Raw genomic sequence first — 26,963 nt, 5'->3', positions numbered from 1 at the left:
GGTGCTTGGTAAGGTGGCCAATTGTATGCCTGCGGCATGACCAGATGGAGAGGTCAGTTTTGCAGGCAGTGAAGTTTGTCCCCAAGGCAGGAAAAGAAGGGTAGGAAAAACCTCAGGGCTGAGGTTGGGCATGGGCTCAAGCTCACCCATCAGGCAGAAAGAGAACAGCAGGAGCCCAGTATGCAGTGGGGACACTGCCAGGCCTGATGGTCGAATGGACAGTTGTACCGAAAGGAAGCAAGGACAGTGAGAGATTGGCTTGAGGTTAGGACAGACCAGAAATGGACTTATTCCTTGGGCTAGAGGGATGTATGAGGGCTGGGAAGCCATGGATGGTGTTTGAGCAGAGAGGGCCTAGTTGCAGGAGGAAGGGCCTGCAGAGCACCAGGGAAGAAGGCATTGGTTCTGCTACTGCAAGTGATGGGATTGAACCTGAGTATCCTGGAACCATACCACAAAGGAGGTGATAGGGGAGTCACAGATGAGGCTGACAGTACTGGAAGCACAACCCCACCCCTAGTGCAGTTGGAATTCCAGGGACAAACATAATCCAGCAAGCAGAAGACTCTCTTGTGACGCTGGCCCTGGGGGGGACCTGCTTGCTAGAACAGCCAGGGACAACTCAGAAGGAACTCGTGGATGACTTGTGTGCACTTCCCTGTGTCTGGGAGTCTTTGGTTATGGTCATAGTAGGACCCATGATCTAACACACACCCTTGCATCGGCTTCTTTGCTCTATGACCAAGGTCAGGCACTTCCATGCCACCTGTTCTCCCTAAGTCATCCTGTGTGCCTCCATCCTTCCTCCTCTCTCCATTAATGGCACCAAGCGGCCTGTTTGTTTGCAATCTGGCTTTTCTGGGTTAACAAAAATCAGCAAGGCCACAGAGAAAAAGTTGGGAGTTATGGCATGCCTGGGATGCCCTCTGTGCTGATCGTTGGGGACAACACAATGACATCTCAACCCACTCTGGGACATAAGCACTGGCCACAGGCCCTGCTCGTGTACATATCTTGAAGATGTTCAGGGCAAAATCTGGTGCCAGGGAATATGGGGCAAGGCTGGCCCAAGGCAAGGCTGCAGAGGCATGGCCCCAGCCCTCACCACCTGCAGAAAGTAACCAGGGATGGAAAGGCTGGCCAGCCCAGACATCCACAGCTGCTCAAGGGAAAATGGAGCTATGTCCATGGGAGCGCAGACTTTCATTGCTGAGAAGGGCCGCTCTCCCCTCCCAGCCATTCTCTGTATCATGGTGAGTTGTTCTAAAATACAAATCAGATCAGACCACACCTCTGCTCCCTGTGCTTTCCCTGGCCCCTGGAAGGATGACACAGCCAGGGACAAGGTGCTGCTGCCCACCACTCCCGCACTCACAGTGGACATTGTTAAATGATGATGATGGTTACAGCTTCAGAAGCCAGCTCCGCACAGCCCTCCCAGGCAGTCATGACCACTCACTCACTCTAAGGATGAACACACTGGCTTCCTGTTGGACAGACACAGCCAGAACTCCCTCGCAACCTTGATGTTTCTTTCCACCCTCTTCCCCCCGGCCCCCTAGTCCTCTTCCCCTTGGTGCTGGCAAGGGGAGGGCATAAACGCAAGCAGCTACCAGAGGCTCAGAGGTGGAAAGCACAGTTTAAGTTGACAGAGCTACCCCAGCACTGACCTCTATCCTCTGTCCGGCCAAGGAAGAGAGACTCATGCCTCTACCAGTGTGTAAATCCCTGTGCCTGTGTCCTCGGTTATGGAAGTAACATATGCTCTTACACCTGCTCCCTTGCTCCTATGATCAAGGCCAGCACTACCTTCTCTGGAGTTCCAGGCTCTTTTCGGGGTACCCAGCTCTTCACACATATCATTCACCAACATGTTTGGAGTGAAAGGATGGCAGTGATCCCAGCCACCAGCCTGGCTAAGGGCTTCTCTTTTCTCAACTCTTGCTCTCCACCAGCATCACTTGTGATGCTAATGAGCAGAACTGACCCAAGCATTCTGGTGGTTCCATGCCTCTTCACCCGGTGGCCATGGTAGAACTCCAGCTTCTGCTGGCCCTCACAGACAAGGCTGGGCAAGGGCAAGTGACCTGTTGCAGCAATTCAGCTGGCCTTGGCTTACCCAGTGTGCAGCATGTTACCCTGTCCTGCACACTGCCAGCTCCACCCAGGGCTAGAGATAGGGCAGTCCCACCCAGCCCCAGCACAGTGGGCCTCAAGAAGCTACTTCCTTCCTGGCTGGACCCTATATTGTCCTGCACCTCACTCACTTAGAAGAGCAGGGGCAAGAAAGAATAGGAGTGTTTCCCGAGCTTTGTCTTCGCCTCAAGTGTCCCAGGAAGTCCCACGGTATGGATTTAGGTTCCCTGGGGACACAGGATTTGCAAACAGCCCACACCCATGCTCTGAACTTGAGGTCACCCTGAACCCTCCTAACAGAGGCTTAACCTTCAGCCTCCCATCCCAGGCCTGCAAGCCCCTTGCTCCTTACTGCTTTTCTCTACAATGAATACCGGCTGTCTAGCAGCAGGATTCTGCAGTTCTCAGCCATTGATGGTTATTTTGGGACCAGGAGTAGCCAGGAGGATGCTGATGAGGTCAGAGTAGAAAGGGACAAGGGATGGAGGCAGGTTTTCTGTCCACAAATTTGTGTCTCAAGCCCTCTGGGTGCTGCCCCAAGGAAGGACACACCTCATCACAGCCTTGTGGGTCCCTCCTCTACTGTCCCCGGCCTCACCATAAACACACCGGCAAGCTAGGAGCAGGCACAGGCTTGGTGGGCTCCCCAGACAGCAAGAGTGTGCTTACAGCAGTGATCCCAGCATCAGGCCAGCGAGGGGAGGGGAGAGGAAGGCGTCTGAAACTAATCAGATGGCAGATGCAGAACAGGAGAAAGAACCCAGGCCCTGGGAGGGACTAGTAATGATAATTTGTTGCACATTCATTGGGAGTCTGTTACATACAGGACAGATAGGAGAGTGAGTCATACTGTGTATGAGAACCCAGCACTTCACAACCATACAGGCGCCCCCGCAAGCACCAGGAGCTGGGAAGCACTTTGTGAAGTGGTTTGTAACTCAGTCCCCAAGGCAACAATCAGATGCATGGCTCAGGCGCAAGCCTGAGAGTGGTGCTTTTAGTCCTTGTTGGAAGATGTGTAAACATTTGAGAAAGTCAAAACTGCATGTCTCCAGTCCCCAACTGGGCCTGGTGCTTAGGGTTGCCCATTAGGGGCAGTAGTGGTGTGATAGGGACAGGTGGTATGCCAGGAAATGGTGCAAGAAGGAGGATCTGCAGGAGGTAACATACTTTGCCCTGGGAACCTGTACCTGAGTCCCACTCTACTTTTGCCTCAGCTTGAAGCCTTCTGTTAGTATATGTGCTGCCAAAGTGAGCGCTAAAGCCTTCTCTTAAATCCTCGTGACACTCCCCACTTGGCCCCCTGAGAAATTCTCCACACCCAGGAATACCCATCTTCCCATGCTGGACAGCCTGGTCTTGATGGTGGCCCCCTCCCCACAGAAGGTCAGCTTCTCCCCAGGCCTACCCTCTCCCCATGGTATCCCTGCTCCCACGCCCCAGGGTATCCCTGCTCTCATGCCCCCCTCTTCTAGCCATCAGAGATCCCTGTTCTCATGTGGACTCTCAGGATCCAGGGGGAAAGGAAAGTTCATCCCTCCTCCCTTGTGCCACTCCTCCTTTCCCATTCCTTCAGCTCCCAGACATCCTAGATGCTCACAGCACAAATTCAAGACCCACTGGCATCTACCTGGTGACCAGTAGGGAACCTGAAGGCTGTGTAACAGCTGCCATGTCTCCCTAGTTGGGCAGGGGAGGGCTATGGGCAAGCCTCAGCATGGCCATAAATATGGACATGGGGACCCACACTGGGCAAGGACGCCCATGCAATTCCAGGTGTGTGAGGCCATGCAGGAAATTACAATAGTGTGAGAGGAATGGGACCAGGGACTAAGTGAGCCCCTATCCAGGGTCACCTCACTCAGTCTCCCCCAGGTGCCTGTGATGCTCATCTTTTGGAGGAGACAACGAAGTCATGATGAGGCCCAACAGCACTTGATGGTCGCAGAGCCAAGAAGCAGTAGAGGTGACATCCTAACCCGCGTGTTCCAGGCTACCTGATCTCCCACATTAGACACATCCAGCCTAAGTCGGGTGTAGCAGGGACACCAGACACTCCCTGGAAATGTGGGCTGCCGGGGAAACCTGGAAGTGTCCATGCACTCCCAGCTCATCTAATTAACCTTGGCATTCCTTTCCTGAAGTGTTCCCAGATCCCAGGGTCTCCAGGAGGAAAGAGCATTCCAGGGCTTCTGGATGCCCTTTAATTAACCCCATGAGCCTCCCCTGCATTGGGGCCAGCAGAATCCCTCAAGCTCTCATCGCTCCAAGGCAGCCCCCAGTCCAGGACACTCACTCCACTGTGAATGTCATCCCCTCACCCTCCATTCCCCATATGCTGAACAGCTGTTGGTCTCTCTTTCCTGGCCTGTGGAACTGGGGTGAGGGTCAGTGGGGTCCCACAGCTCCTCTGGCCAGAGAAGGACCTATCAGAATGGCCTGTTATGCCACCCACCGAAGGCAGTTTGGAGGAAGCCATTTGCGGGCTGGCAGAGGTGCTGAGCAAGGCAAACTCTCTGTGAGTGCTTAAATGTGTTATTTCACTCCCCAGTCCTTTCTAGGATCCTCCGTCCCCACCTGCAAAGGAGCACAGCTGATTTTGGTTACTCAATGGGACAATGAAACTCACTCATTTTTCTTTCTCATGGTTGGAATCTGGAGACAATCACACATGAACCCTCACCTCTCCTTGGTGCTAACAATGCACCTGAACCCAACGCCTGGGACGGTTGTCCAGCCCACAGCAGGTGCCTAGGACTACACAGTAAGGTAAGCAGACATAGTGAAGGAACTCTAGAGCTGACATCCTCAACAGGCGAGTAATCGACAAATGCAAAACACAAGTTGAGATCAGATGGGTTAGCTGTATTATATCATATCCTCTTGCCATCTTTAGTTTGGGTCTTGCTTCCATGGGAGTGAGCTGACATGGAACATGCATCGGCCCTACACCACCTGACCAGGACAGACAAGATTGGAAGATTCCAAGGCCATTGTTCATTCATTCATTCGGGAAGCTGACATTTTTGTGTTTTTGCTTTGAGACCCAAAAGCGAAGGGATGAACTTGGTCCCTGCCTTGAGAGGCTCCTTCTACTTTGCACAGCACATTGCGGTTTCCAGACAGGATTGTGCCTCATTTCCTTAACTGACTTCCTCACAACCTGGCTCAAAGAATCAGGCCCAGAGGAGAATTTATGAATGAATGAGTGAATGAACAATAGGTAGGTGGATGAAAAAAATGCATAATGCACAGATGGATGTATAAGTAGATAAATTCTTGGGTGGATGAGTGGCTGGATGGTCATATTTGAATGACAAGCAGTGGTTCTAGTCATGCAGACAGCAAGGCCCTTTGTGGGTGCCCATCTTGGGAGCACTGACCTCACGTATTGGCAGGGCTGCTTACCTGGTGGGCAGTTACATCCTGGAGACATCTTTGGGGCCTCCCGGCGCCTCCTCGAATGCAGCTTCCATTTCTGTATAAGGAAACAGAGGAGAGGTATCACTGGGAACTCATAAAACATGCGGCCCTGGAAAATTTCTAATGGCTGGTGGGGAGGCAAGAGGGGAAGGGTCCACAAAATGGGGCGGGGATGCAGAGCTAGCAGGTGGACCGCGTCTGGATCAAAGGCTGACCACCAGGCGTCTAACTAATCAGAAGCAGAGCAGCAGGCCCATCCTGGAAATCTTGTGTGTCTGATGTCCTCCAAGTGCTCTGAAAAGAAACTAACCCCAGGCCAGGGGGGCCCTGTCAGCCGGCTGGAGCCTTCCTGTACCCCCACACTCAGGCTCACAATTACATGCCTTCCTCAGCTCTCTGCTAATTGTCCCCATCTTACTCTGGGCTTCTGATGAGTCCTGAGGCAGGGACAGTGCCCTTTGTTTTCCTGGTGTTCCACCCAAAGCCAGCACAGGCAAGCTGGGTGCAGGTGGGGAGCAGGGAGGCTGGGAAGGCTCCCTTCCACCAAACTTCACCAACTGCAAACCCCTGAGCCCATCAGAGGACGCCAAAGAGTAAGAGACACCCAAGAGGACACCCCGACCCTGAAAGCATTGGAAAGGGTCAATCACCTACGAAAGGGACATACAAGGCAGGAACCTACAGGCCCAACACCTGCATAAAGGGCCATGGGCTACATGCCTTACAGGAGGGCTCTCCCCAGATGCCAGTGGCAAAATGGGCCAGACCAGCACCAGAGCCAATGGGATGTTGCACTGTGGATGTGTTCATCTGATGGGTGGCCTGTGACCCAGCCAGGGTTCTGGGCCAGGTGAGGAGCAGTCCTGAAACTGGAGCCCACACGCTCCAATGCTAGGCCTCCCTTGGAAGCAGGTGGCTGGCTTCAGGGTGTACTTCATTTGTGCTACTGCAGCTGTTGTTATTGTTGTTATTATTATTGAATTAGTTGCCAGCATTTTGAAGCAGGTAGTTTCACACACAAATTCACATTTCCAATCCCTCCTGTAGGACTGGGGGGCTTTGAACTCGCAGCATGTGCAAATCACTTGGCAATGACCCATCACAGTCAGGGTACTGCCTTGCTGCCTTGCTGCAATGGTGGCGAGTAGCCAGCCAACTTCAGGCCATTCTCCAGCATTCGCTCCCTCTTTGTCGTGTGACATTGCCATGCAGGATGGGCCACAGGGAGGTGTTGTAGAAGCAGGTGTCATGTTTGATGTGTGGTGGGGAGAAAGCATCGGGAAGATTCCGCCAGGTCCAGAGTGTGCTGATGTCCACCGAGCCCTCCCTGTGCCCTGGCCCTGAGTTGGGTGCTGTGACGGAAGACTCATATTCATCTCACTGTGCCACCGCAGGTAATAGCACCCACACCCTGCCACTGCCACCCATCTCTGGAGCCTCCTGCACTCACCCCACTCCCCATTCCTGCTCTTTCCCTGCAGGAACACCCAGGAGCTGAGCCTACCACCACCACCATCGAGACAACCTCCATCCCCCCACCCAGTGACTATAACAACCTCGTGGGCCTGCTGCTCCTGCCCTTGCCCACACAGTCCAGGATTAACCCAGCAGCCACAGAGTTTGTGCTGGCTGCTTGATATCCCACACCTGGTAGGCTTTCTCCTGCCACAGGGCCTTTGCACTTTCTGGTCTCCCACTTCACACATTCTTGGGGATGCCATCTTTACCTGTTGTCACACTCTCTCCCCTGCCAAGGTATTTCCTACTTCCTCCCTTTTTCAGTTCTTCCTTTGGAGTGTGTGTGTGTGTGTGTGTGTGTGTATGTGTGTGTACATATATATGTGTACGTTCTGACTTTTGTGTTGCCTCCCTTCTCCACCAGCATGGGAATCGTCCCAGCACATGGACACTGTGAGTCCTTTGCTTTCCCAACCCACTCATGCCCCAGGCCTGGCATGCAGTGATGTCGGTTGTTTACAGATAAAGAGCTGTCCCATTGCTTCTTCCTGGTCACTCCTGTACAAAGCAGGGTCTGGCCATTCTGGGCCACAGGACCCTCAGGTGGAGGTGTGTGGTGGTTTCCCTTTTCAGAGAGCCAATGTCGCTGTGGCCAGTTCACTGACTGAGACCAGCAGCCTGGCTCCCTTAGGCACCTGAGTTTAAGTCCCCTGGTGAGAAATCCCCAGGCCGAGGCGTGGAGGGTAGGGAATGGGTGGCAAAGTCTCTAAGGTTTTGGAGTGGACCGCCAGCCACCCTGGGACAGAGGCACTTTCTGCTGCATCCCCACTGGCAGCCAGGGCCCCCTGGAATGCCCTGCATGGCCAGCACTGAAACACCAGCCGCCTGCTGGGTCCAGCTATTAAAATGCCTGTATCAGTATCAAAGGGAAGACACCAGGCAGCCACTCACTCCCCCCAGAGAATGCAGCCGCAGCCAGCCTGGGTTTAGGGGCCACTCCCTCCCTGGGCCTCAGTCTCAGGGCTCTTAAAGGGCCCTGGTTCTGTCAGATGAGGGAATCGAGGTGGAATGAGGGCAGGAGATGCAAACCAGAGAGAGAGGAGGAAGGAAACTCTGAATGTGCACGAGGCAGCTCTCACCCACACTTCCTATTGCCTGCCTAGTGATGGGGTCGGGTCGACACCGAACATGACATCACAGCAGCACATGCGCTGGAAAGCAGGAAGCCCCGACCAATGAGGGGTGGGGTTTAGGAAGCAGGACAGGGCGCCCAGAGTGACAGCTACCCACACGGAGCCTTTCACAACTCGCCATTTGGGTATTAGTATGGGACTTCCACCAGTAACCACCTGTCTTGGAGGATAACCACAAGTAGGACTGGCAGAGTTGACATGAGCTTGACGTACACTGGGCAGTGTCAGGGTCATGGAGTCCAGTCCCAGCTCTCTCACTAACCAAAGTCACAACCCTCTGAATGTCAGCTTTTCATTCGTGAACTGCAGTGTACCACTGAGCAGCACAGGAAAGCTAGAAGGGGAAAGCGAGATGAGAAAACAGACATCGGGGACCAGATGTGAGCAACGCCAAGCACCTGCCACTCCAAGTGAAGGCCACTTGGCTCTGAAGCTGAAGTCAGCCTTGCCTCCTCCCACTTGCTACAGGAATGCCGTCCTGGCCTCATAGGTCAAGTCTTCCACACATGCCAAGCTCCTTTTCCCCTTGTAGGACACTCAGATCTTCCCCCATCAACCAAGGGAGGGTAAGGAGGCTCCTGCCTGCAGCCCTGCCTTCTGAACCTGAGTACCGGGAAGTACAAAGAAGAGAAGGTACCCATTGACCTAACCACAACAGGCACTGCTCCAGCACCTGTGCCAGCGTCCTGACCGCAGCGCCTGGCTTGCAGCAGGTGCCTGATTTGTCTGCCACAGCTCTTTTGGCATCTTGTAGCATGGCTGCCTCTCTCCCCACCCCTCGGCTGGCTGCCCTGTCAGACTGTGCTTGCAATTTGAGGCCAGGCAGACAGTTTCTGGTGTCTCCAAGCCAAAGCTAGAAATGAGCGACAATGAGTCTGCCTCTCCAGTCTGACATCCCTGCAGTCCCAGGAGGAGAGAGGCTCAGGCTGGATTTCTGGAAGAAGCCAGCCAGACAGATGGAGATGGGCCTGGAGGGCATTTCCACGAGAGGCTGCCCAGTGCTGACTCCATGAACGGCAGGGCAGGCCAGCCCCAGGGGAGGGTTAGTCACAGGGACAGGCTCAGCAGCTCAGCAGAGTGGTCTCAAAGCAGAAGAAACCAGCAAGTGAAGATGCCCAGACCGCCAAAACTGGACTCATCCGCTCTGCTTCCAGGTCTTGCGCTAGGGACCGGGGGCACTTGGTTTTGTCTTCTTCCACAGCTTTCCGAGTGCACAGCCTTGGCAACCGATCACACACTCCCATGGCCCAAGGCTCCAGCGGACGTCCTGGGCTGCCTCTGCCTCTCGCATCACAGAGCCACAGACAGACACAGCCCTGGGGCTGTGCAATTCAGACAGTCTTAATTCAGAAACTAAGGCATGTGCCCACCCTGTACAAATGGAGGAGGAAGTCCTCAGGAGGAAGTCCTTCCTTCCAGCCGACCCCACACCCTGCTGCTGTCACAGGGAGGCGGGGGCAGAGCTAGGCTGCAGAAATGACTCCGTGGGCGGGCACCAGGCTGCCGTAGGATCTAGGTCCTTAGGGGTGCCAGTGGCCGGGGTTACTTATACACCTGATGCATGGAGAGGGAGGATCAGGAATAGCCTCCCTCCTCTCTCTTCCTGTCCACAGATGAAGTTTTGGGTACCCATCATATGCAGGGGGAGCAGAGTGCGGGTGCCTGTGTACCACATACATCTGCATGAAGTAGCCACTGTTTTCAGAGAGCTAGCCATGGCATCTGGGAGTCACAGCTGAGCTGCCCTCAGGACAGCAGGTAGCCAGGAGGGGGGTAGTGTCCAGGTCTGTGGCATGACTGACCATTCATACAATGCTGTGCTCCATGAGAGGCAAGTGAGTGGCTGGCAGAGTGACCTATTCAGCACCCACAGCAAACCCTGAACAGGGGAGGGGAAGCCACCTGCAAGACAGCACAGCACCAGGATGGGCAGAGACAGGATTTGCACCCAGGGTCCAGGGCCCTCAGCTTTACACCTGTGGCAGGTGTCACCTGTGGCAAGAGTCTGTGCTTTCAAGGAGATTGGAGCACCTGTTCCCAGGCTGCTGGGCTTTGCTCAAAGTACTGTACACTTCAATATTTTGAGTCCAACAAGCAACTCTGGTGAGGAAGAGCTGCTCTATCCCAGGACCTCACTGTACAGAGGTAAACCCCAGGCACACAGAGCTTGTGTAGTCCCCAGCTCCCACGGCAGGACTTAAGCCTGCCCCTTGGCTCCAGAGTCTATGTTCCCACAGTACCAAGGCAATGTCCCTCCATGCATTAGGGACTCTGAACATGGAGCCTAGAGGAGGCCCAAAGGCCATGCCCTGGGGACTCACTGGACCACATTGAAAAAAAATCTGGTCTCTGGCCCACGCATGAGGGGGAGTGACAGAAGAACTGCAATCATGAGCTGCCTGCCTGGGGTGCCAAGCAGCGTGGATGGCAGCAGGTGAGTCAGGAGGTTAGGCTTGGCCAGGGAGGGGCAGGCAGGGACAGTGAGGACAGGACAGGTATGTAGGAGGCTGAGAAGGTCTCGGCTGGGGAGTCTGGGGTTGGCATGGTGGAGGCAAGGCCTTCACCACTGAATTAGGGTAGAGGAGGCAGGACTTTCTGCTCAGTTCCCAGCCATGCTGGTGCTGTAGGGTAGCAGGGCTCTGATGAGCTAGAGAGAATACATGCCTTGGTCATTTGTAGCCCCAGCTGGGCAAGCATGGAACAGTCAGCTACACATGATAATGAGCTCCCTGTCACTGAAGGGGTGTACGCCTGAGGACCAAGGCTGCTGTGATTCCTGGCACAGCATGTGATTCACCAAGGCCTTCTGTACAGAGCTCTGGTACCGAGAAGGGAGAGCTGAGAGGGGTGGCAGGACTAAGCCTTCTCCTGTCCCAGGAAACATATGGGCCACTACAGAGAAGAGTAATGTGGCTACTCCTGGAAGAGCCCTCTCTGATACCTTGAACCCAGACCCACTGCTGTGTCCCCTTCCCCAAAGGCCACTCATGGGCTACCAGAATTACAGCAGAAACGGAGGCCTGTGTGGTGCCCTCACAGGTATGTCAGGTCCCAGTGTCTCCGCCACAGCCCCTGGAGGCAGCCTCCATTGCTGACTCTTCTGTTGACCCCTTCCTCCAAACTGCAAACCTCGGTCCCTCCAGCATTGCTGAGAGCCGGTGCCACAGGCTGTTTCGGCCATGGGGCTGTGCACAGAGCTCTGTGTTTGAGGCTGCCAGCACAATTGCCCCTAGGGCTTTGTGAACACCTGCTAGACCCCACCCCAGGGGATGCACACTCAGGTACAGGGGAGGAGGTCAGCCAGGTGAGTTCTGGAAGCTCCTAGATGATGTTCATGCAGCCAGCAGCCCACCCCAGCTTCGGGGGACGCACAGTTGAGGTGAGGAGGAGGAGAAAGTAACAAGTTCACTGACTCAAAACCCCAGCCTGCTGCAAACGGGGACAGCCAGGTGGCTGATACAGGTGGACAGACAGTGAGATTCCGCAGTAAAACAGAAGCAGGCAGGAGAGAAGCAAAGCAAGGGCTGGGTCAATGGATACAACTGAAACTGTGGCTCAAAGATTTGGCCCAGAGGACCTCTCTGTGTCTATAGGTGAGCCCCAGATTGTGCTCAGCTTCTGGGAAGCCAGCCAGTCAGGAGCCCGAGAGCAGCTCAAGCCTCTCCATCCCAGGAGGCCAAGGTTGGACGCAGGCATCTCTGCAGGACCTCGGCAGCAAGGCCAGGCACAGCAGATGCTTCAGAATCCTTTTTACAATGAAGACAGCAGCTCATACCCAGTCCCTCCATGGGAGCCAACCTGAATGAGTCAGGTTTCCCCAGCCCTGGCTGCCTGGGCAGGCAGTGGCAGAGTGAGAGGGGTCCTGGGCACACGCCAGAGTGGCAGGGGACCCGACTGCCAGCTGCAGGGCCACTCAGCTTGGGTTTAAAGCCTGGCTCTGTGACTCACTAGCTGGGTGGTCATGGGAAAGTTTCTTATCTTATCTGAGAGAAGGAGGTAGTAGCCATATCATAGCATTAGAGCAAGGATGCGGGGCATCCACAGATGTAAACCTCTCCAAGTGACGCCTGGCACACAGTAAGTACTCAATAAACACAGCTGCTAGTAAAGACACGGGCCCCTGTCTTGGCTCTGCTAGGGCTTCTGGTGAAGCTACCCCAATCCTGCAAGGACAGTGTCATATGCATTTATCTCACCAGCACCAGGCTGCACACAGGTCCTTGGGCCCCCAAAACTGTGAGCTTGCCCCCATCACTACCTCGCACTCCCCCCCAGGCACCTGGGAAGATGAAGAGGAAGTTCTTGCCCAGGGGGTGAGGCATGGGATGGAGACCCTGGACCCCAGTGGCTCTGTCCAAGTGGAAAGGCATCACACTGAACTACACATGCTCTTCTAGGCAGGAGAGGCAATAATCCTCTCCCACTGTGTGCCCCCCACCCAAGGGTACAAGCCTGCAGCTGTCTCTGGAGTTGGAGTGAGCAAGGTGTGGAGCTGGGGGTGGAGGGACGGCACAGCAGGCTGAGACCTTTCTCTGGTGCTCAGCAGGGGAAGTGCAAATCAACCACTGATTAGTGGGGGCTGCCCAGGATATGCCAAGTCCTGAGTGACGCTCAGCAAAGGTCCCAGAGACTAAGGAGCCCCTCTGTCTGCCCTTGGGCTGGGTAAGGTCAAACACAAAGATACTGAGATGCAGCGAAGAGGGGTGTGCATCTGGCTCAGTGGTGACAACACCTGCAGACCACACTGGAGCACGTGATGCAGCTCCCAGCTCCTGCCCCTGACTCATCTTCTGGCTAACACAGACCCTGAAAGACAGAAGAGATGCCTCAATGACGGGATTCCTGCCAAGCATGCGGGAGACTTGGGTTGAAGTCCTGACTCCTGGGTTGAGGTTTACTGAAACCAAGTTTAGACCCTCTGGGCACCTGGGGAGTGAACTAGAAGAGGGGAGGATTTTCTCCCTCTCTCTCTCTTCCTGTCTCTCTCTTATTGCCTCTCTAATAAACAAATAAATGATTTTAAAAGAAAGGCAAGTGAGGAGGGACACTTGGCAAGGTACGTGGGCTGAGCTGTGGTTTGGGCAGCAGGTTTTACTTGGTGCGTTGGCTGCCGGGCTGGGAGGAGCCACCTGGAACGCTGTGCTGAGAAGGATTCTGAGGCTCATAGGCCCCACGGGAAAGATGTGCTGTGTGGTCAACAGCGCTGGCCCCTGTGCTGGTACCAGTCTGGGATGAGGGGAGGCAGCAGCAGCAGCTCTGTCTGCTTTCCTTATGTGAGCCAAGCGTCTGGCACAGCCAGCAAGAGCGCTGTAGGAAGTATGAGTGGGGCGAGAGCCCTGGGGCATGAGGGTGGCTGGAGAAGCCTTTCCAGCCAGGCTAGCATGATTACAAATAAGGGGAGAGGGCGTCCTCCTGGGAGTGGACAAAGTGGGCCACAGGGGTTGGGGCAGGAACAGGTTTGATCACTTTTCCCACCCTTCCTGAAGGATTTAGCTGCTGGATGAGGCTTCCATAAGGGTGGGAACCACCTGCTAGTTTGAAGGCTTTTACAGAAGTTGTAAAGTTGTAACAACTGCCTCTGACTCTCTCCAACATGAGTGTTTCTCTGTATTTTAAAATGAGAGGAAAGGAAAAAAATAAAACAAAACTCAGAGTCACCGAGCTGGTTCTTTCTCTTGGAAGTCAACTTTCACTAGCAAGAGCAACATATCGAAAAGGATTCCCGAGGATTTCCGTGAACTAAGTGTGCTGCAATTGATTAGTGATGTCTGCTGTGGGCACGGCCATAGGGACCACAGCACTTGGCCACACCTTGCCCAGTAAGTCATCTAGCAGGGAGAGCGTGCGGAGACATGACTGCTGAGGGCAGGGTCTGAGCCCTGGCTCCTATGATACCAGCTTGCGTAGCAGGGCAGCTGTGGGGGTGAGGGGGACTGAACTTCACTCACTGTGTCAAAGGAGGCATAGAGTTGGGAAGAGCGCTAATAGCATTCCTGTCCTTGGAGCTCCCAATAGCAATTCTATCTGCTGCTTTGCTCTCTCCCCTAAACAACCCCCATCCCGGATATGCTGTATATATATATGTATGTGTATGAGAAATCTTATGACAACTGATATCTTTAGCGACAAAGGGCCTTTTGCCCTGGGACTCCTTGATCTTTTAGCCTGGAAGCTTCAACCACCTTGCCTTCCATGAGATCCCTCCATACCCAGCAGAAATGATCATAGTGGGTTGGGTGATGGGGTGGGGACAGACAGCAATTCAGGTCTTCCCATCTGTGAAATGGAGCAGTGGGCATGTGCAGGCCTTACAGAAGCTGCAGGGAATAAAGAAGCCATGCCAAAATGTGCACAGCCCTGGCCTCTGGCTTGCACCCCAGACGCTCCACAGTCTCCACATTTCTTACTTGCATTTCTTACTGTTAGCTGGGGGAGGCTGCCAGCACCAGCTGAAGTGGACTCCAGGCCCTGCTCTCCTTCCTGGCTCCAGGCAACAAACAGGCCTCTTTGACATCCCACTGCCTCTTCTCTCAGTGCTGCAAGCCCGTTGCCCAAGTCTAGGTGTCAGCTGACTGCCTCCATTTGGGACATTCTGGCTGCTTTCTTCCCAGCAATCCAATCAAATCCCAGGCAGCCAGAGGGCTCAGCGAAGGCCCCAACCCAGGATGGAGTACTGCCGGGGGTCAAATCCCAGGCAGCCAGAGGGCTCAGCGAAGGCCCCAACCCAGGATGGAGTACTGCCGAGGGTGGGGTGGATTCCTGGGTTCTGGGGCCTGCTTGCACCACTCCTGGCTCCCCACAAGCCATCAGAGCCACCAGAGGGCTCCTCCCTGCTCTGCCCCACCCTACCCAGTCCCTGGTTCTGGGCTCTCCTTGGCATACTCATTTTCTGGCCCCTGCCTAGTACTAGTGCTTCGGGATTGCTGCCCCCAGGCCACTGCATAGGTTGTGCCTACCTGGGTTGTCTTTCTCAGGCCCTCCTTCGTTAGGCCTTTCAGGAAGTGGCTCAGTCCTCCTGCCCCATGGCCTAGGAGCCCCAGTTTCTAGGAGCCTGCTGTGGGTACCCCTTGGGTCCCAAATGTGACCTCCAGTGAGGCACCTTTCAGTGCAATCCCAGGCAGGTCTGGGTTTTCTAGAGGAGGGGCAGAAGTGTGCGGGGAGGCACAGGCGGTGAAAGGCCTGAGCTCACCGGGTGCCTCCCTCTACACAGTAGCTTACAGATGGTCTCAGAATAAAGCCACTGCCTCCCCCACCTCTGACTCGCCCATTGCTCTCCTTCGCCCTTGACTCTGACCTTGGAAAGCAAAAGCCTAGAAAAGCTGTGAGGACCAAGAGGGAAGGGGCTACACCCCAGGACCAGGTGCCTATTGTCAGCACTCTGAGCTCTCAAACACCCGTGAACCCTCACTGTTCTGACACCCTCTCCACTGTGCAGCCAGCCCCTTCTGGTTGCAAGCCCCAATGTTGCAGGGAGAATGACGCTGGGAGCTTCTTGGGACAATGTGTAGGTCTCCTGTCTGCCCTGCCCAGGATAGCAGCCACTTACTGAGGTGTCTGCTGAGGACTTGGAATGTGGCTGCAGTGACCAAACAGCCTAGATTTATATAGTATCACATCTGCATGGAGATACTGGGACCACCACTTGCTGCACGGATGGTGCAAGCCTGGAGAGCCCCTCCCCCCCGGAGCCCCAGGACCAGGGGGGCCCAGCCTCCCTACCCAACACAGTGCCTCACTCCCACTCCAACCATTTCCTGCTGATCTGGGGTCCCACAGCCACAGCCTTCCCCTCTCTGTTCCCGTTTCAACCCCTGCTCCAGGTCATGGTCCTCTCTGGCCTGTGCCAGCCTCCTCGTTTTGACCTCATTTCTGTACTTGCTTCAGGCCTCATGCCAGGGACTGCCTCCTCAAACTCCTTTAGTGACACCTCCAATTACTCTGATGCAGGTCCCCTAAGACAATCTCCTTCCCTCTAGCTTCCAACCTCCATAAACAGTCCTCACTCCTCTGTAGTCTGGACGACAATTGTTCACCCTTTGTATCCTCTCCCAGGAGGCTGGCCTCAATTGCTACCACTCTAGGGTTGCATGGCATGCACTCTGGATCCCAGACTCCATCTCTCCCTCGACTGTAGCACTGTCCGCATAACACGGCCACTGCGTGTTTCCTCTCAAGTCCTTCATGCCATAAAGTCTAGGACAGAAGGGGTCTCTGACAATGCTGGCTCCTAGCAAACCTTTCTGAATATGTTCTACATATTGGTTCAGGGAGGCAGCAGGACCCAGTGGCGAGGTCACTGTACAAGAAGTTCAGTTCTAGTCCCAAAGAAAGGGACAGGAGGTCACATGGATCTCAGCTTCCCCCTCTGTGAAATGGGTGTCCCTTCAGTTGAGCCTTAGGTGTCTCTCAGCTCTGATAGGTGGGAATTCTGGGAATCAGTAGCATAAACATGAAGCTACAGTTTGCAGTAGAGGGATTAGCATGTCAGCTGGAACAGCAAAACCCAAGGCTCCAGGAGCCTGCACCCTGAGGCAGCTAAGCCTTAAGAGAGAAAGCAAAGGAGCCAGCTGCAGACAGGGCCTGGAGAAGTGTAAGGGGGGCAGAGAGGGAGTGGGCTACACCCTCAGGGCCAGGTGCCTGACCCATGAGCAGTCACTGTTCTGACACCCCCTCCACAGTGCAGTCAGTCCCTCCTGCATGCTCAGCTTGGCTGGCCAAGGTTGCTCTTCTGCTCCACTGCTGAGCTGATTCCCAGTCCAGCCCAGCCCAGCCCAGCCCCAGCTCCAGGTTACTGTGGGCAGCCTGAGAAGCACTCTGGACTCCCTGGGGCCAGGCAAGGTGTGGGAACCACCTGCCAGCAGCAGCTGTAGGTGTACCCCCAGCACCAGGAACGTGCCCTAAGACTGCCTTCTCTGCTCTGGCCCGGTGACCGCAACACCCCCCCCCCCCGACCTCCTGGAGAACGGTTCTGGCAGGTACCAGCCTTGGCCTGGCAGAGCACCTGAGAGGAGCCAGGTTGTAGAGAACCTGTATATCCTACTTTCTGCATCCTATCAAGATAACCACAGCGCCCCCCACAGCCAGAGCTGAATGTGGACTTCTGCTACATGCAGGCTCAGAGTTGGTCCCAGGTTGCTCAGCTCCTAAGCAGAAGAGGGGACTCAAAAAGCCAACACCGCTGGACTCTACCACCTTACTCTTCAACGGTCCACACCACACACACACACCCCACCAACAGATAAGATATCGCCTCCCCAAGGAGACTGCCCATAGCAGCCACTCCAGCCTCTCCTTCCTGAGGGGCAGGGTCCCTGCCAGCCTGTCCTCCCCTTCTTCCAGACTCTGGACTTTCTGTGCTGCCCCATGCACTAGATCACCGATCTCACCAGCCCTGGGCAGCACAAGGGGACGTCTTCACCCTGGTCAGAGGACCCTCTCCGCTTGCACTCTCACGGCTAAGAGATGTACCAACAGCAGTTAATCTACTTAGGAACTCTGGGGGGACAGGGAAAAAGCTCACTGCCCACTTCCCAGAAAAAACACAGGCACAGAGCATGGAGACCATCCTGGGCCCCAAGATAGGGCATCTGGCAAGGGGACAAGAAAATGCAGTCTATGTATGCCCAGTGCCAGGAGGGCCAGGAGGGCCAGGAGGAACACACTCGGAGCCTGGCCTCATAAGGCACGGATCCGGAGGCCACCCTCTGCAAAAGACGGTTCCTTCCGGGCCTGCAGACCCCTCCTGCAACTCACTCCCTCTTCCCACAGCGACGAAACAAGTTCGGGGGGCAACAATCCCACCAAGCCAAGAGATTGGTTCACCTTGCTCAGCAAGCTAGGCCTGGTGGGCCAAAGCTTCCCACTGCGTGGGCGCCAGGCAGCTCTCACTTTGCTGTGACAGGGTCCTGTGAGCAAGCGAGCGAGAGGGAAGCAGTGCTCGCCCGCCTCCCCGCGCCGTCTCGCGTGTTTTGCCTTCCTCCACCTGCCCTGCGCGCCCGGGGCGCTCCCCGCGCTGGACGCTTGGGGTGCCTCCGGGGACGGGAAGCGCGGAACGTAGCTCAGTCGGCTGGTTCGTCCCAGTGGCTGGCAAAGGAAGGCATCGGCCCATGCCGTGTGCCCCCACGTCCCCTCAGGTGAAGTGAGCGTGCCCTGGGCGCGCTGGATGGCGTGGAGAGTGAGCTCCCGTGGGCGTGGGCACGGGCTGGTGGAGGGCTTGGAGGTTGCGCGAGGGGGCGCCGCGGGGAGGGATAAAAGCCAGCAACAAAGAGTACAGACCTCGTCCAGCAGTTGGTTAACTCGTCCCAAAATAGCCGTCTCCATTTGCTGCTCCCCGCGCTCCGCTTCCAGGCGCAGCACCCGGGCCTGCAGCTCGGTCGTCCGAAAGTGGGCGAGCAGGCTGAGAGCCAGCGAGCACAAGGCCAGAGCCAGCAGCCCGCAAGACCCCGGGCTCGGCAGCCGCGCGCAGCGCTCGCTCCGCGCCGCCGTCAGCGCCACCGTCCCGGGCGCACTCAGTTCCCCTGGGCCGCGGACTCCGGTGGCCGCTGCTTTGCGGGCGTTCTCCGCTACCATCGCCGGGCGTCACAAGAACCAATAAATAAATAAATAGAATAAATAAAGGCGAGACCTGTCGCCGAAAGACGCAATCCACACAGCGGGGCAGGAGGGAAGGGCGCGCGGTCGCGGCAAACGTCCCTCTCCTCAGCTCCCGACTGAGAGACGCAAAACTCCGCACCAGGACGCGGAGAGCCGGGAGACGCGACCCGCGGGAACCGAGTTTTCACCAGACTGAGGGGAAAAAGGTGACTTCAAAGAATGTCCCGAGTCCAGAGACGCTGAGGGGGACTCGGCTCTCCGCTCTGAGGGAGGATGGCCGGGCCGTCGGTCGTCCCGCGTCTTCGGGCCGGCGGCTCTCAGTCCCCCGGCGCCAGGGCGCACATGGAGGGCCCCATGGGCAGAGCGGGCCGCGGCGCTGCCGAGGAGCGCAGGGGCCGATTCCGGCGCCTCTGTAACCTGACACAGCGGCGGCGGCCGCGCGGATCGGATGAGCAATCCGCGCTACTTCCCAAACTAATCTCCCCCCGCCGGCCCTCCCTCCTCCCCCGCCCCGCGGCCCGGATTTGTTTATTTATGCAAACTCGCGCGGGACGGGGGGCGTGGCGCGCCCGCCGGTCCCCGGAGCCCCTCTCCCGCGCTCCCTGGTCCTCTTTGAAGTGACACCGGGGTGGGAGCGGGGGTATTTATACACCGGGGAGGAGAGGGAGGGGGTCGGCGTGCGAAGGTGCTGGGGGCCGCGCTTTGCTCCCAGGCCGCGCTTTGCTTCACTCGGGGGTCCCCCGCTGCCTTCCTCCCGAATCCCCGGGACCAGGCACCGCGCCACTGCGCCTCCCCACGAGGTAGGCGAAGCCTTCGCGACCCTCCAGGCCCCGGATTGAGCCACCGTCAGGGCTTCTGGACGCAGCTCCAAGAACTCCCCCTCGGCTACTGCCGCGCCCCCCGCCCCTTCTCCACCGGCCCAACCTTTCAGCCCTCTTGGCCGGGTCTCCCCTGCGCGCCCCACTCGGGGCGACACCCCAACTGGGTGCCGCGGTTTCGTAGGCGCCCACCGCGGGGCTCATTTTGCCAACCCCCGCATGTCTCGGGGTAGAGGTCGGCTATGGGGGGTGGGGGAAGGAGAGGGGAGCAGCACAGCTTCCAGGACCAAGCCCTGACTACGGCTCGAAGGAAAACAGCAGAGCGGTTGTGCCTCGGCGCCTTCGGGCTCCGACCGCTGCCTTCCCGGCGTGCGGTGCTCGGCCCAGCCTTGGAAGGTGAGCGGAACGGCCCGTGCCCACGCCTGCCCCCAACCCCCGCCCCACCGCAAGTCGTGCATCTTCCAGGGCGCTTCGTGGGGGTCACCCCTTCGCCCTTTTAGCAACAAATGTGTCCCAGCGGGCTTTATCTCCTTTCAATTCTTGGCATTCCTGCGAATGAGTGTTCGGAGGGAGGCTCCCTCCAGGGAACGCGGGGCAAGGCAGCAAGTCACAACTCTCGGCCTTTGAAATGGGAAACGAAGGTGGAGGCGGCCGGGGTCTTGGGGTTCCGTTGCATGGTACCAGGGCCTGCATCTTATAATTGCGCGAACCGTGCTTGTGTCAGGCTCTCAGAATGCCGACCCGGACGGGATAGAAAGAGGTGGCTTGGAAGCGGCTGGGAGCCAGGAGTGTGCGCGCCTCGGTCTCTCCAGGCCATCCCGGAGGGAGTGTGGAGGACCACCAGGGGGAGCCGGAGAGTTTCTGCGCGGGGACAGAAAGGGGCTGGGTGAGTTTGACCGACTTCTTCCCAAGCCGGTCTGAATGAATGCAGGTGTGGAATTGGGAACTTCGTTTGCTTCCATGCTTATTTTTTTTTTTTAAACTTTATCTTTTCAGAACTTGAAGGTACCTCAGGAGCAGGAAGGTGGTCAAATCTACCAACTTGGGAATTGGAGCAGTCTTGAAAAAAGAGAAAGGGGAGAAAAGTGCCAGACCGCCGTGGGCTAATATTACTTAGGACCTCCCTAAGCCTCTGTTTTCTTGTAGAAACTCCTACCTGTCCGTGAGGACGCCTTGACGGCGGCGGATGTGGAGCCCGTGGCGCAGTACTCAGCACCTAGTAGGTAGGTACTCCACTCCCTAGATACCTGCCTCCCTTCCTGCATTGCCTGACACCCTTTGCCCTGGGCCTGGTCCTTCAAGATAACAAGTGCCCTCCCAGGTTACTCTTGTGAGGCAATTGGCTCAAACTTTTATTTTTATTTATTTGAAAGCCAGAACTTCAGAGAGGGAGAGAAACAGAGGGAGAGCCTCCATCCGCTGGTTCATATTCCAAATGGCCGCAACAGCCTGGGCCAGAGCCAGAAGCTTGGAACTCTATCAAGGTGGCCACGTGGCTGCAGGAGCCCAAGCACTTGAATCATTCTCTGTTGCTTTCCCAGGTCATCAGCAGGTAGCTGGGTCAGAAGTAGAAAAACCAGGAATCAAATCGAGCTGGTGCTCCCGTGCGATGCCATTTTGCAGGAGGCAGCTTAACCCATTGCACCACAATGTCAGAGGCTGTCTTAAAGAAAGGATGGCTGGCCAGATCTTGGAACAGTGGCAGTTGCCCTGCCGGCTGCTCTGCCCAGGCTCTTGACCTGGCAGCACAGGTCCTCTGCATCCCAAGCCATGTCAGTGTCCTGAGGACACAGGGGCGGGCACATCTATTGTTCCATCCACTCTGGGCCTAGTCCCCTTCTCCTGGTGTGTACGAATGGGTTTTCTTTTGGGGGAGGGACGCTTTCTCTCAGTCTGTGTGGCTGGTGGTGCTAGCCCCATACCCAACCCTGGGGCCTGTGAGTGACCCAACCAGGTGGTTTCTTTCATCTGCCCCCATGCCACTGATGGGCAGGAGGTCACTCTCAAGCTACCGAGGCACAGCTGGAGTGACTGACTAGGAAAGCTGTCTAAAGAGACTTTGTCTGGGCATATCCACGACGGAGCGACCACAGGGCCCCTGCTAGCTCTGGGTTTCCATCTCTGCCCCCACTGCTCCCACAAACCCCTGCATGGCTCCTGCTGCCCGCTGGAAGTGTCTGGATGCCTGAGCCCCATTTCCACTTCCCACTGGGCTCCCTGCCTCTTCCTGCCATTCATTCATTGCCTGGCCTGGATGCTCACTGACTCCCCCAACCCTGCCTTCTTCTCACAGACCCAGTGGACCTGACCCTCTAAGGTTCTGCCTCCTTTCTTTCTTTCACATCTCTTTGTCTTTTGTGATCACTCTGACCCTGGGCCTGCCCCCAACTTAACTCTGTAGACAGGCATAGGCTCTCCCATGGAGCCGCCACAGCTGGCAAACCTAATCTGAGGAGGCACAGACCTGCCACGCTCATGTGCTCGGCTTCTCCAGGCCTGATCTCTCTCTGTCCCCGGCCATGCAATTCCCTTTCTGCTGTTTTCCTGCATGTGGCCAGCAGCAAGATGGAGGGGCCGCCAGCCAGGTGCCAGGCAGGCCTTGGGAGCGCTGCTGCTCTGGGGCTGTCCTCTGCAGCCCAGGCCGTGTCTGTCCCTTCCCAGGAAGCACAGTGTAGAAACCTGAGGAAGGGACGGTGGGTGGATGAGTAAGCCAAGGTCAAAGGCTCGTAGACTCCAGCTCTGGCTTTCTCCTCACCGTGTTACTGACCCTTCGCTCTGTTAAATCACAGCAAGCGATGAGAGGGCCAGGGAGGGGAAAGAGAAAAGCAGAGGACCGGGGATCAAGGCCTTCCAAGCTCTGGAGTTCACTTACTCAACCATCACGCCTGGAGCCTGGAGCCTGGAGCCTGGAGCCGGGCTTGGTGCTGGTGTTGGGAACAACCTGGGACGCACTGTGAGACAGGAGACAGTGAGTGCTGGGGGGGGGGGTGGCAAAGGAGCCCCTCCCCCAGGCTGGGGGCCCACAATCAGCAGGAGAGTGGAGTTAGCAGGGGAGTGTGTGCAGGAGGCCGTGCTGACACCTAGAGTCCCGTGTGTGTAGCAGCTAGAGGTGAGAAAGCGCAGACAGAGGCCATCAGCAGCTGGAGTGTGGAATGCAAGGAGAGGCTGAGCACTAGACAGGGGCCGGGCGTGGCAGGGTGCGGCAGGGCCCTTGGACTTTGTCCCAAGGGAGAGGGGCTGCTGCCAGGAGCTCTCGGTCTATACTGCATGCACATAGGGCCCCAGAAGCAGCAGTGGTGGCCAACCCTGAGCATCCTTAGGGCAGCAAACAGGCAGGCCCTCTCCGTGCCTTTCACAGGCTGGAAAATCAGTGCTTGTCCCTGGGAGGGGGACATGGTAGCATGCATTGCGACTGGGGAGGGCCTTCGGGGGCCATGGAGTGGGTGCTGCAGATTTCCTATTTGTACACACCTTTCCTGAGTGCCTACTTGCTTCCCATGCAGCCACGTGGATTAGTGTCCTGGCCATGACCCTGGTGGACAGGGGGCTGGGTGAAGGGGTAGGTGTCTCAGATGTGCAGGGGCAGGCCAGGCTGCTGCAGAGGCCCTAGGAGCCTTATTAACTGAGGCCAAAACAAACTCTCTAATTGAACTAAGAGTGAAGCCAAGTGCAGAGGCTCTGCTGCTGAAGATGCCCGAGGGACCCCTTTCAGGAGGCTGAGGGGCTTGGCAGGGTTGGAACACTTAGGTTTCAGGCTGTCTCAGTGACTGTGCCTCTGTGTGTGCGACCCCGAACTGCTGTCTGTTTAGAATCTCACTGTGTTCGTCTGGTCTGCTCTGGTGTTTTGAGACCCAGAAGACTGTGCACATTTCTGTGCATGTGTATACGCACAGGCACGGGTGAGGGAGTGCAAATGCTATGGGAAACAGACAAGCTCTGGGCTGGCTCCAAGCCACTGCCAGTGTGTGTGTGTGTGTGTGTGTGTGTGTGTGTGTGTGTGTGTGTGTGTGAGAGAGAGAGAGACAGAGAGAGAGAGAGAGAGATGCAAACAAGTACCAGAAGGCAGCAGAGAGATACAGGTTCTAACCTGTCTGTGTGTGAATCACCTGCCTTGGTCTGGCTGTACATGCAAAAACATATATGTGCTACAGGAAGGTCAGGACCCCAGTCATGCCTAGGGATGATGTGTGATGCCATCTCAGTTACCCATAGCTGCAGAATAAACTCTTCTGAACTACAGTGACTTGAGAATGACCATTTCTCATACTTCTGAGAATCGATAGGACTCAGTGAAGGGGCCCTCCAGCTCTGAGGATTATAGCTGAGCCCACTCTTGTTGGGAAGGGGCAGTATCTGGAGCTAGAACAGCCAAGATGGCCCTCCCTCCTTCCAGGAGTCTCCTAGATGGCTTGCAACATCCTATGACCTATCCTCAGCCGCTTTACAGCATGGGACTAACTACCACAGGAGAGTTCCCAGACTGCTTGCTGTGCCTTGGCTGTGTGACACCTTCTAACAGCCCGCTGGCCAGAATAAGTCATATGACCAAGTTCAGAGTCAATGTAACAGGGAACTTTACCACAGTCGTGAACACCGGGACACATGGGATTCACTGGGGACCCCCCATGAGGCATGGCAGCCGGGCAGGGTGGGCCTGTGGACCTGTCTACAGACCTGAAAGTGGGGTGGTTAGCAAAGGCCTTGTCATATGTCAACATGGACTCTTTCATGGCCAGCTGTGTCTTACCGGCTTCTTCTAGGAGCTGCTGGAAGCCACTCACAGCTCCCTTCCCTCTGGCCTCAGGGGTGACTCCGCAGATGTCTCTGGACTGGCCTTGTCTGAGGTCAGATGGAATATTCCCAGGACTCCTGCTCTGTTCCCCACAAGGCTGCTCTGGTCATTCCCAGTGCTGGCTCTGCTGTTCACCACCTGGATGGCTGCTCTGCATCTGTGCTTCCTTCTGGACCACAAGGAGAACAGTTCTTTCCTCCTACTTATTATGAGAGTTGAATGCTATGATGCAAGCCTAGGGCCCACTCGGGGCTGAGGACATGGCACCATCATTGCTGCCATTAACGCTGTGGAGACCTAGCATGGACAGCAAAGACAAATGGATGCTCACCTCCTGTCACACCCCAAGCTCCTGCAGCGGAAAGGAAGGCCACTGCCTGGCCGTTCTCATCTGCCAACCCATCCATTCCTATGACTGAGCTTTCAGTAGGCACCATGCAGGAGAGACCACAGGGCACCAGGTGCCTTGGGACCTTGAAATAAGGAGTGGGAGGAGACTTGGAGTTGGGATGAAGGTTCAGGAAGGCTTCCCGGAAGAGCTGGGTTCTAAGCTGGGACTTGGAGCATGGCAGCATGTAGACAGAAGAGAGAAGCTGGGGAAACAGGGAAGAAGTTCCAGGCATGTGTGTCCACTCTTGCCAGGGGGTGCATCGTGTGACTACCTGACCTCAATAGTCCTGGCACTGTGTCCCTTGTCACTCCTCCCCTCTCAGGTGGCTGTCTGGCTGTGGCTACCACGGACACCAGTACTCACACGTTGACAGCCCGACAGACATCATTAACCAACTACAGAACATTACCCTCTGCACACCACCCATCAGGCTTCTTGAGGCAGGAAGCTATTATCAATCTATTGAGATTAGCACTTGAGATGAAACGGTTTTACTGACTCCGATGGAGTGGCAACAATGTGCTCAGAAACTTGAGTCCTGGCTTTAACATCTGTAAACCTTGTGCCTTTCAGGAAAAAAACATCTTGACCTTTCTGGACCCAGCCTCCTACCTGAGGCAGAGGCAGCGGTATAGTCATCCTGCTCAGGGGAATGGTAGAGGCAAAAACCAAAAACACAGGATGGCGGTGCTCTCACTGCCGCCTGCCATCCACCAGACTGGGAGCAAATGCAGCCTCAAGGCCCCACCTGCAGCATGTTGGAGGAAGAGCACGCAGCTGAGGATCGTGAGAGATGCAGACCCCACTCTCCCTCCCAGAGCTGTCAGGCGGTGCGGGCAGGGCTCGGGGCTGGACGGAGGGCTCCCCCAGCCTGTGCTCCGGGAAGCAGCCCAGGACTGACAGGCAAGTAGGGCTGTCAGTGAGGCCCCCAGTTGTGGTTGCAAGGCAGATGGTCTGGGCTGATGACAGACAGGGTAACGAAGAGCCCCAGGAGTCACCAAAGCAGATCCCTCTTTCCCAGCAGCGGGGTCCCTGTTCCTCTCCTATCCCCTCCTAGCCCTTGTGTCTTGTCCAGGGAACTCAGTCATGCAACTCAGGAGCTGGGAGGGTGGCAAACCCCTTCCCATGACCCCCAGGCCAGCCTAGAAGGAATTTCTTAAATCTTCTAAGACTAGTCTGCTCAGTGACACCTGAGAGGTCAGAGTGTGACCCATGGTCAGCCAAGTGCAAGGAGCATAGCCAGACTTCAGTCCTGCTGCACTGCATAGCCCCAAGGTTCAAGCTCAGTCCAGCATCTGGACCATGGTCAGTGGCCAGCAAATCCTGGAGGAGGGTCTGTCTCCCCCAAGTTCCTTCCCTGGGAGCCACGGGAAGCAGTGGTTCCTTTAAACTTTGTTGTAAAGGCTTTCCTCTGTCCCTCCTTTTCTCTTTTTCCTAGAGGCAGTTGCTGTGTGAAGGTCTCTTCTGAAATGGGGGTTGCCCTGTTTGTCTTTCCTGCACAGCCCTCCCCATCAGGAAACGAGGGGTCTTGCTTCCCTTGAGCGATCAGTTCCTAATAGGAGCCGCTGCCACCGGGACAGGCTGGTCTGCCGAGGACGTAATAACTCGGACCTTTCTTTGACTTTACGAGGCTCTGGGATAACATCTGGAAACAGATGTTTGCTCTGAGATGGAGCAGAAGGCACGGCGCCAAGCACAAGCCCCCGCGCCCAGTGGAGGAGGGGCAGATGTGGTGGGGGCTCTGGCAGGGTCCAGAGCGGCGCTTTGTGAGTGTGGGGGAGCGGCTCTCACTGTGCCCCAGGGGCTGCTGGCCACATGGCCTGGCTGCTCAGAACCCAGCTTCTGAGGTTTTTGCAGGTGCAGGGACAGCCCAGGGCTTAGGACCAGCACCGCAGAGGGGCCAGATGCTGTCCCCAAGCTTCCCTTGTTGCTCCTGCCCTATGGTCAAAGACTCAATGTCTATTTCTTTGAATGCATCAGCTTGGTTAGAGACATTCCTATATGTAGGGCTGGAGACTCCATCATCTCAAATGTGTTGCACTTTTAAAGGTGAAGTTCAGGTCTGGGCACATTATAGTTCTTAAGGAGTTAGGACAATGGCGATAGTGGTGATGGTGACGATGAAGGTGGTGGTGGATGGGGTAAATGTGGGCACCAAC

At 56.1% G+C, this 26,963-nt stretch overlaps 1 protein-coding gene across 1 annotated transcript in view; it reads right to left on the bottom strand.

Annotated features, from left to right (window-relative positions):
• COL13A1 (collagen type XIII alpha 1 chain) overlaps positions 1 to 18,779 on the bottom strand; it is a 171,127-nt gene extending 152,348 nt beyond the window's left edge. The window contains exons 1-2 of the mRNA XM_040976045.1: positions 18,486 to 18,779; positions 5,545 to 5,614 (exon numbers count right to left, since the gene is read on the bottom strand). Coding sequence (XP_040831979.1) covers positions 5,545 to 5,614; positions 18,486 to 18,779 — 364 coding nt within the window. The remainder of the gene's footprint in view (positions 1 to 5,544; positions 5,615 to 18,485) is intronic.
• Positions 18,780 to 26,963: the final 8,184 nt, after the last annotated feature.

This window comes from Ochotona curzoniae, unplaced genomic scaffold (genome assembly GCF_017591425.1).
Source record: "Ochotona curzoniae isolate NIBS_2020 unplaced genomic scaffold, NIBS_Ocur_1.0 contig_2692, whole genome shotgun sequence".
In the NCBI taxonomy this organism is placed as follows: domain Eukaryota; kingdom Metazoa; phylum Chordata; class Mammalia; order Lagomorpha; family Ochotonidae; genus Ochotona; species Ochotona curzoniae.
Note: the sequence above shows the minus strand (reverse complement) of the source record. Positions and strands in the feature narration are given on the sequence as shown.